This window comes from Sinocyclocheilus anshuiensis, unplaced genomic scaffold (genome assembly GCF_001515605.1).
Source record: "Sinocyclocheilus anshuiensis isolate Anshui unplaced genomic scaffold, SAMN03320099.WGS_v1.1 scaffold147, whole genome shotgun sequence".
In the NCBI taxonomy this organism is placed as follows: domain Eukaryota; kingdom Metazoa; phylum Chordata; class Actinopteri; order Cypriniformes; family Cyprinidae; genus Sinocyclocheilus; species Sinocyclocheilus anshuiensis.
Window position 1 is genome coordinate 201,002 of NW_015549585.1, and position 9,684 is coordinate 210,685.

General features: G+C 32.8%; 1 protein-coding gene across 1 annotated transcript in view; it reads left to right on the top strand.

Moving 5' to 3' along the window:
- LOC107657964 (CSC1-like protein 2) overlaps positions 1 to 9,684 on the top strand; it is a 65,115-nt gene that overhangs the window by 49,646 nt on the left and 5,785 nt on the right. The window contains exons 14-20 of the mRNA XM_016446310.1: positions 177 to 314; positions 1,612 to 1,765; positions 3,962 to 4,068; positions 4,157 to 4,243; positions 6,023 to 6,088; positions 6,702 to 6,864; positions 7,739 to 7,844. Coding sequence (XP_016301796.1) covers positions 177 to 314; positions 1,612 to 1,765; positions 3,962 to 4,068; positions 4,157 to 4,243; positions 6,023 to 6,088; positions 6,702 to 6,864; positions 7,739 to 7,844 — 821 coding nt within the window. The remainder of the gene's footprint in view (positions 1 to 176; positions 315 to 1,611; positions 1,766 to 3,961; positions 4,069 to 4,156; positions 4,244 to 6,022; positions 6,089 to 6,701; positions 6,865 to 7,738; positions 7,845 to 9,684) is intronic.

The window sequence follows — 9,684 nt, forward strand, 5'->3', positions numbered from 1 at the left end:
TTATGTTTTTCCGTGCATAAAACTTACTTAAATATTAAAAGTGAACTTCAAGGAACTTATTAAAATAATAATAATAAAACAAAATCCATGTTATGGCCCTTTTAAATGTCATAAAAAATAATTAGATTTAGAATCCAGTCAAAATCAATTATTCCAAAGAGCCATTGTGTCTGCAGCATCCTGAAGGACTTTAATGCGTGTCAGTGTCAGGGCTGTAACTGTCGTCAGGAGCCGCGCTCCTCTCAGTTCAGTGACAGTCTTCATGTCAGTAACTGGAGCGTCATCTACGCACCGGACCCCCAAAACGTGCGCTGGTGAGGAATACACTCATTCACTCTCTCTTTCTCTCTTTGTTAGTAATAGCTTGGAAAATGACCCATTCGACTGGTTAAAACCAGAGCACACTGTGTGAAGTACTGTATCCCAGAGTGCAGTGCACTTGACTTGACCGTCCTTGACTCTTTATTTAATGGGTCTGCAAATAATTCTGATATTTTTACACAAAACTGGATTGCAAAATAACTCTACTTTCTTGATTCATAATGCATGCTGTAGGATATGCATACCCTATGATTCCTGCAAAGAATTCAGTCATAACAACAGGATTAGGATTTCTTAAAGATTAATTAAACTTAATGATGTGTGCCTTTATTTGATTACCAGTTTATCAGTTTGTATTAAATCATCATTCTTGTATTAAATCTCAATCTTTTATTAACTTACTAAATCGATAAAGTTTTATTCATTAAATTGATCAGACATTCTTTTCATTTAAAAAAAATTAATTAAACCATTAAAATGGTATTCAGAAAAATTCAAACATAAAACAGAATTTGTGAAAAAATAAATAAATAAAATTTGAGGGGACAAATGGATTTCATTGGACCCTAAAATGAATTTTTTTATTAAACTGAAATTGTTGTTAATTGAGTCATAAAAATAGGATTTACGGTATAACACGAAATTTCATAACCATTAATTAAGTTGTTAATGTTTTATGGCATTCATTTGATTAATACAGTTTTTGATAATAAATTTCTGAAGAGATAAAACATTTCATAGGGCCCAATTAGTTATTAAATTGTAAAATTTTATGAATGAAATTGATCAGAGATGCTGTTTTTTATTATAATTTAATAAACCCGTTATTAAATCAGACACCAGAAAAATTAAGAAAAATAAAACCGAATTTGAGGGGAAAAAAAAAAATTCATACAGCCCTAAAAATTCATTAATTACTAAAATGTAATTTAGCCATTAAAACGGAATCCATATAAAAATAAAAAAATGAAAATCTTAATCTGATTTCATAGATGCCTATAATACTGTTTCACATACAGTACTAATGTAAAAACATAGCAGGCCGTATATAGTTTACAGAGAGCAGTGCGCTATTATCGGATTCCCAGCAGCCACTGCTTCTCTGTCTGTCAGCCGTTTCTTTGCTGACTTCATTATGTGCAGGAATTACCCATAAGAAGTGATAGCTTACCAAGAGAAGAGATTTTACGCTTTCTGCTGAGTGCGTGCGTGCGTGCGTGCGTGCGTGCGCGCGTGTGTGCGTGTGTGTGTGTGTGTGTGTGGTTTGCTGACGTGGTGTTTTGATCGCAGGGAGAATCTGTCTTTGGGAGGAGTTTCCTGGTGGCTTCGCTGCTTCATCATTAACTGCATTCTCTTCATCCTCCTCTTCTTCCTCACCACCCCGGCCATCATCATCTCCACTATGGACAAGTTCAACGTCACCAAGCCTGTGGAGTATCTGAACGTAAGGCTGTGATCGGCGATGATGTTTGATGTTTATATAGAGACCAGCCATGACAGTACAAAAAAAAAAAGTTAAGTTAAAGTTTTATTAATTCAGATAATCAGAGGTGCTGTTTATTATTAAAATTGAATAAAACCATTAAATCAGAAACCAGAAAAATTAAAAAAGAAAACAGAATTTGGGGAAAATAAAACTGATTTCATAGGGCCCTAAAAATTCAATAATTACTCAAATTTAATTTAGGCATTAAAACAGAATCCAGAAAAATTAAATGGTTAAAAAAAAAAAAGAAGAATCCAGATTTTTTTTTTTATATATATATACTTACGTAGTTGTGGTCAAAAGTTTACATACGCGTTGCAGAATCTGCAAAATGTTGATTATTTTAACAAAATATGAGGGATATTACAAAATGCATGTTATTTGTTATTTAGTACTGACCTGAATGAGATATTTCATGAGATGATGAGATAGTCCACAAGAGAAAATAACAGTCGAATTTATAAAAATGACCAAAAAATCCTATGATGATATTTAGACAAAATAAAGTTCACTGATGCTGCAGAAGGAAAAACCATGCATTAAGACATTTGAAGATCAGGGTAAATGTAACTTATTTTGTCTTCTGGGAAACATGTAAGTATCTTCTGTAGCTTCTGAAGAGCAGTACGAAATGAAAGAAGAAAAAAAAAGATATTTAGGCAAAATAAGAAAAATGTGCACATCTTCATTCTGTTCAAAATTCTGGCTCTCTGGCTCTCAATGCATGGTTTTTCCTTCTGCAGCATCAGTGAGTGTTTGAATCTTCTGTAATAGTTGTGTTTGAGTCCCTCAGTTGTCCTCCGTGTGAAAAGATGGATCTCAAAAGCATACCGTCATTGTTGAAAAGGGTTCAAATACGCAAAAATGCTGAAAAACCAAAGAATTAGTGGCAGCTGAAGGATTTTTCTGAATAACAGCGGGCAGTTTAATCACATTTAGATTAAATCACATTTTTATTAGCAAACGTTAGCCATTTTTTGCATTGACACACTGATTTGCATTATTTTCATGACAATTCTCTTTACGATAATAATAATAATAATAATAGAAATAATAATAAATAATATGTAATAATAAATTGTATAATTACTATAGTTGTCATAATAATAACTTAATAATAAATTGATTACTTAATAATAATAATATAATGTAATAAATTATATTAATAATAACAATAACAACAAATAGATTATATTTAATATTATTTTAATTTAATAATAATACTTATTATTATTATTATTGATAAATTATGTATGATTAAAATAAGACCGTATAATAATGGGAAGAATGTAATAATTTAATAATAAATTATATTAATAACAACAACAATTACATTTTAATTTGATAATGAATTATATTGTTATTAATAATGATAATGATACATTTATTACATGATACATAATTATTATATAATGACAGTATGTTATGTATTATAATAATAATAATAAATTATGTATGATTACAACGTTATGCATCCATCATCATCATAATAAAATGTATAATTACAATAAGTTATGTATCATAATAATGACAATATCAATGATAATGCCATCTAATTTTATTTCATAATAATCTCTATTATTTATTATTATTATTATAACAGTAATAATAATACCATAATAATAATAATTAGTGTATAATTAAAATAAGTTATGTATCAGTAATAATAACAATAATAGTTTAATAAATGTTCTACATTCACGAAATAATGTTATTATTATAGTTTCAATAATAATAATAATAATAATATTAAATTATTTGTTTGTTTTAGTTAGTTAAATTACTATAATAACTGAATATTTTTACATCATGCTAGTATTTTTTTTTTATTATTTATTTATTTATTTATTTTGTGTGTAAAATTAAAGAAATCTAAATAGGTCCTAAAAAATAGACTTTAGTTTTGCAAAAATATTTGCTTATTATTTGCTTTTGATTTTGGGGTGAAATATGACCTGTATTTCAAGTTCTCCTTGAAATTCACCCAAACAGTGTTTCCATTATTATTTTATAATATTTTCCTCACGTACGAAGAGAGATGAGGGATGGACGAGCAGGTGTTCGGAAAGGAAAACCACTTCTGGAATGGATAAAAGAGCATTTATTGTGACTGTAAACTCATGACGATGTGTCTGTGTTTGTCTGTGTGTCTAGAACCCAATCATCACCCAGTTTTTCCCCACGCTGCTCCTGTGGGCCTTCTCCGCCCTGCTGCCCACCATCGTCTACTACTCCGTCTTCTTTGAAGCCCATTGGACCAGGTACAGTCCCACAATCCCAGTCATCTCCAACTGAAATGCAATAGCTGCTCTGAAGTGTCTCGGGTGTTTAATCTGGCGTGTTTCTCAGGTCGGGCGAGAACAGGACCACCATGCACAAGTGCTACACCTTCCTGATCTTCATGGTTCTCCTGCTGCCGTCTCTGGGTCTCAGCAGGTACTGTCTCTACATTTGTGATGCAGGCGACAGACCCTGTGGACATGGGAGGTTTATTTGAATCTGTAATTGCATATTTAAATCCTAATTTATATCTGTCATGGGACTCGTTTGAGTATCTGCCTGAAGCTCTGATCCAAACATCTCTGCGAGACACCGTCAGCAATTTTTGTGCTGATGTGTTCGGTGCAGAAGCTTTTATTGTGTTGAATGGTTTCACTATAATTAGCTTTTTAGTATATTAAACATTGCTAGTTTGCTTGTGATGATTGCTAGTGTATGGCGTTAAAAGTTGGACAAAACAGCACAAGTGAATTACAGTACAGCGCGCACAGTGACAAAGCTTGCACGTAAAATGTAAACCTGAAGAAATGGCAAATTCCAAACTAGAGCACAAAAAATATGATCGTGTACACACATATACACGCTGTGAGGACAAATAACAAAACCGTGAGCAGATCTAAACACACGCACGAGCTGAACCCTTCACGCACAGGAAGTTTTGACAGTAGTGGTTCAACGGATCACAAATCTCACGGTTCGGATCGGATGATTTTTCGGATCAGCAAGAAAAGAAAAATATTTCAATTTAACTTGCTTTCCATTGATTACTTAAAGCGAAGTACTTCTTTAATACCATTCAGTTCGGTGTTCGTGCGCTTCGTGTGTGTGCGGCTGTGCGCGTAGAGAAGAGCGCACGAGTAACGAATCGAGTTCCCTTTCGCCTTTTCTCTCTGGAATTGTTTAAAATTCGCTTGCTTGTGTAAATACGGACAAATTATAAACGTATACTCTATTATGACTACGATCCGTTTAACCACTATTTGACAGTCGGGGCGGGGCCCAAACATATGCGTTTTGTCCAACTTTTAGGATTTCGTTTGACCTGTGTTTTTGATGGATATTCTTCTGAAATAGCTAACCCAAGTTTGCATGTAAGTGATTAAAATATTTAGTCAAATGTTTATAGAACTGACTAGTGATATGTATTAACAACCATCTCTTGGTTTTCTACTTGGATTAGCCATTTCAGAAGAATATCCATCAAAAACAGGTCAAACGAAATCCTTGTAAATAAAGACGATGAAAAAAACACTTAAAATAAAGTTACTGAACTGGCAACATTAGCTTATAATAACACGTCGTAGATGTTGGCATCAGCTTATCATATTCATTGTTTTACACGTTAATGAGGGACAAAACAGACACTGACTATTTAGAATGAAGCAACTAAGGAGATAGCGCATCGTGTTAAAAGCTATATATTAATGGAATTTATAAAGAAAGAAAACTTACCTCTTTACTGTTTGCCATTATCCAATTCCAAGTCCTCCCGTTCGTTTCGTTCGTTCTCGTCAGGAGAAGGCCAACAACAGCCAATCAACAGCCAGTCAGACGACGAGCAGCCAATCAATACAGGATTTTGCCAGCAGCCAATAGCATTTGAGAACACAACAAGCATATGTTTGAGCCCCGCCCCCTGACTGTCAAAACTTCCTGAGCGTGAAGGGTTCAGCTCGTGCGTGTGTTTAGATCTGCTCGCGGTTTTGTCATTTGTCCTCGCAACGTGTATATGTGTGTACACAATCATATTTTTTGTCACTGTGCGCGCAGTACTGTAATTCGCTTGCGCGCTGTGTTCACGCGCTTGCGCTGTTTTGTCCAACTTTTAACGCCATACAAGATATGGCCTCTTCAAGATAAAGGCTTGCTGAAATCACAAACTCCAAGTGTGAAAGTTGGCAGTTTCATAATACTAAATGTTCTTCTCTAAATTAGTTTGGACGTTTTCTTCCGCTGGCTGTTCGACAAAAAATTCCTGGCCGAAGCTACCGTCAGATTTGAGTAAGTTTTTTTTTTTATTTTATTTTTTTTTATTATTGAAATGCCTAAACTTTCTCGCCAGTTGTAGCATTTTATTAATTTAAATATTCATATATCATTGAACTGAAATTCTGAAGGTTTTTAGTTGTTCATATTTTATTTTATATTTCATTTTATTGCAAACTTTCTTACCAGTTGTAGCATTTTTTTTATTTAAATATTCATATATTAATGAACTGAAAGTTTTTAATTATTTTATTTTATTAAATTTTCTGTCCACTTGTAGCATTTTATTTAAATGTTCATCTATTAATTTACTGAAATTCTGTATATTTTAATTATTTTTATTTTTTATTTTATTTACATTTTATTTAAATATTCAAATATTAATGAAGTAAAATTCAGAATGTTTAATTGTTCATATTTTATTTTATTGTTTTGAAATGCTTAAACATTTTTGCTGCTTCATATGTGTTTCTTGTTTTCTTGTAGCATTTTATTCATATATTAATGAACAGAAATTCTGACTGTTTTACATTGTTCATAAACCTGCTGTTAATTTTTAGTAGTAGTTTGGATTTAGTGCATAAATGAAAGTGCTGATTAATTTCACCTGATTTCATCATAATTTCAGGTGTGTCTTCCTCCCTGATAACGGAGCATTTTTTGTGAATTACGTAATCGCGTCGGCGTTCATCGGAAACGCCATGGATCTGCTGCGGATTCCAGGTCTGCTCATGTACATGATCCGGCTGTGTTTGGCTCGCTCGGCCGCGGAGAGACGCAACGTCAAGCGGGTACGAAGACACGCACACTCCGACCTTTAATGCTTGTGTGTTAATAATAATTAATGCTTTGGTGAATCCGACAAAACTTGACCGGAAAGACATCTGGGTCGTGCATCATCCCAAAATACACAGAAAGTATCAGAAATTATATTTTGCATAAAGAAAATAAAATGTTTTAAGAAATGTTTTTAGGAGCATTAAATTGTTTTTGCATTGTGACATTATTTTCATGAATATTAAACACGTTTTAGCCAAAATACACTTTACCTTATTTCATTCATTCATTCATTCAATTGTATTTTTTTATTTACTTATTTATTTGTTGTTCATTCATTCATTCATTTGCATTTTATTCATTCATTCATATATTTATTCATTTAATTGCATTTTATCCAATCATTTATTCATTTATATATTTAATTATTTTATTTATTACTTTATTTATTTATTTAAAGCAGCATCAATTAAGGCCAACAAATATTACCATGATGTAAAAATACTTTACAATTTATTTATTTATTTAAATTTTATTTTATGCATTTATTTATTTATTAATTTTGCATTGCAATAATGGTGTAAAATGTGCTAATTTGTCATGAAAATAATGTCACAATGGGGAAAAATCCTTAATGGTCCTTCAAATATTAATTCATTTTAATAAATAGAAATTGAAATAAATTGATTTCCTTTGAGCAAAAAAATTTTTTTTTTCCCTTTCATGGAGTGATGAATTGTTTTTTTTGTTTTTGTTTTTATTTTGTGAGATTCAACCACCCACAAATTAGTTATTTTTACCTGCTGTTCACCTGGATGTGATTCCAGCCTATGCTGTTTGTAGTTGTATAATGTGTGTGTGTGTGTGTGTGTGTGTGTGTGCTTGCAGCATCAAGCCTATGAGTTTCAGTTCGGAGCTGCCTACGCCTGGATGATGTGCGTTTTCACTGTCGTTATGACGTACAGCATCACCTGTCCAATCATTGTCCCCTTCGGTGAGTCAGGCCACGCCCACTTCCACATCAGCCCATTCACGAAACCACAGAACGACAGCCAATCAGAAAGAGAGAGAGACGAACAACGATGAAAGAGAGGATACAGGGAAAAATGCTGTGAATGACAACCAAAAGTGTGTGTGTCCAGAGCGCCTCCTGCTGGTCGCACGTCTGCATGCAGCTTCAACAATGGAAAACGCAAGCTGCGCCAGCAGAGCCACCTGCCTACGCGCCGCGTGTGTGTGTGTGTCAGATTAAATATAGATCCTCCGCCTGCGTATTACACAGCAAAAACACAGCAAGAGGGAGGACATGCTGCATTTGAGCATTAATCTTTGTTTTTCTGTCACTGAGCTTTTGTACGCTCACATTACTTCTAGAAGTCTCTCAGAAACACACACACACACACACACACGCACACACAGACGTTCGTGGAGCTGGCGGTGTGTGACTCATCGCTGTTATGCGGAGGAAACTTTATTTCCGTCTCTCAGCCCACACTGTAAACGCAGACGGAGATGCTCATTTCAGACGCAGCTTTTAACGTCTGATTAAGCTCACGACTGTCCGTCTGCACACATGTTAATATTAAATGTTACATCTCAAATGAAAACACACTAGAATCTTACTTAGTTTTTTGTCTCGTGAAAGATCCTTAGAAAGACCTCATAAGATTAATATTGTAGTTTTCATGTTCGTTACTCTGAGCTCATCTATACACCAGTGTGCTACTAAAAACTGGGGAAATATACTTTTAGTAGATATGTGCATTCAATATTTTGCTGCATGATTTGGGGAAAATAAATCCAATTGCAATCAGGGATATTAACATGAACTAAACATAAAAAAAAACTTTTTCATTACTTGAAATAAAATAAACGTTAACTGAAATAAAATAAAATAAAATATATTTGTTTTATTACAGCTAGTTGCCAAGGCAACATTTCTTGTTTTCATTTAAGTTGAAGCACTAAAACCAAATAAAAGCTATATAGACATATTATTTAAAAACAAAAACTAATATAAATTACAAAAAATAACATGACAACTAAAACTTTAAAATTAAAAATAAAATTCTAAATATTTACAAAAACTATAATAGTATATAAAAAATCATAATCACAATTTTATCAGAATAATCACAATTACTATTATAATATTCTATATTTTAGCAACCAAAAATGTGATTTAATTATTTAAATGTTATTTATTTATTTACTTACTATTTTTTAAGACTACATGGTTCCTGTGCTTTTTTGTAGGGCTGCACAATTTTGCCCAAACATTTATGCTATATATCAATGTGGTGGTATTAGTAATTATTATTATTATTATTAAATAAAAGTATTAAAAGTAAATTCTACTATTATAAATAACAGGTTGAAATTATTGTAAATGTTTTAAAATGGAAGAAAATTAAGAAAAATAATATAATGATAATTATAAATTTGTTTAACTGTAAATTTGCAATACTAATATTTTTTGCCCGTATTTGCTTCATTAGAACCATAGAGCTTTTATTTTGGTGGAAAACTGCAGCGGGGCTTAAAGCTTCTCTTTTGTTGACAGCAGCTAGTTTATAAGAGCTTCTCATTAGATGTTTAGGAAGATGGTTGATGCATGTTGTGTTTTCAAAAGCGTACGACCCAAACTCACATAGTTTGTGGAGAACAGCATTTACTGTGAACCGAGCTGCTCCAAAACACTGGAGCACAATGTGATCTGTTGATGTAACCAAATAATATTAACCAATCACCTCACAGCCATCATTACAGGAGTCTTATTGTGTGTGTGTGTGTGTGTGTGTGTGTGTGTGTGTGTGTGTGTGTGCAGGGCTGAT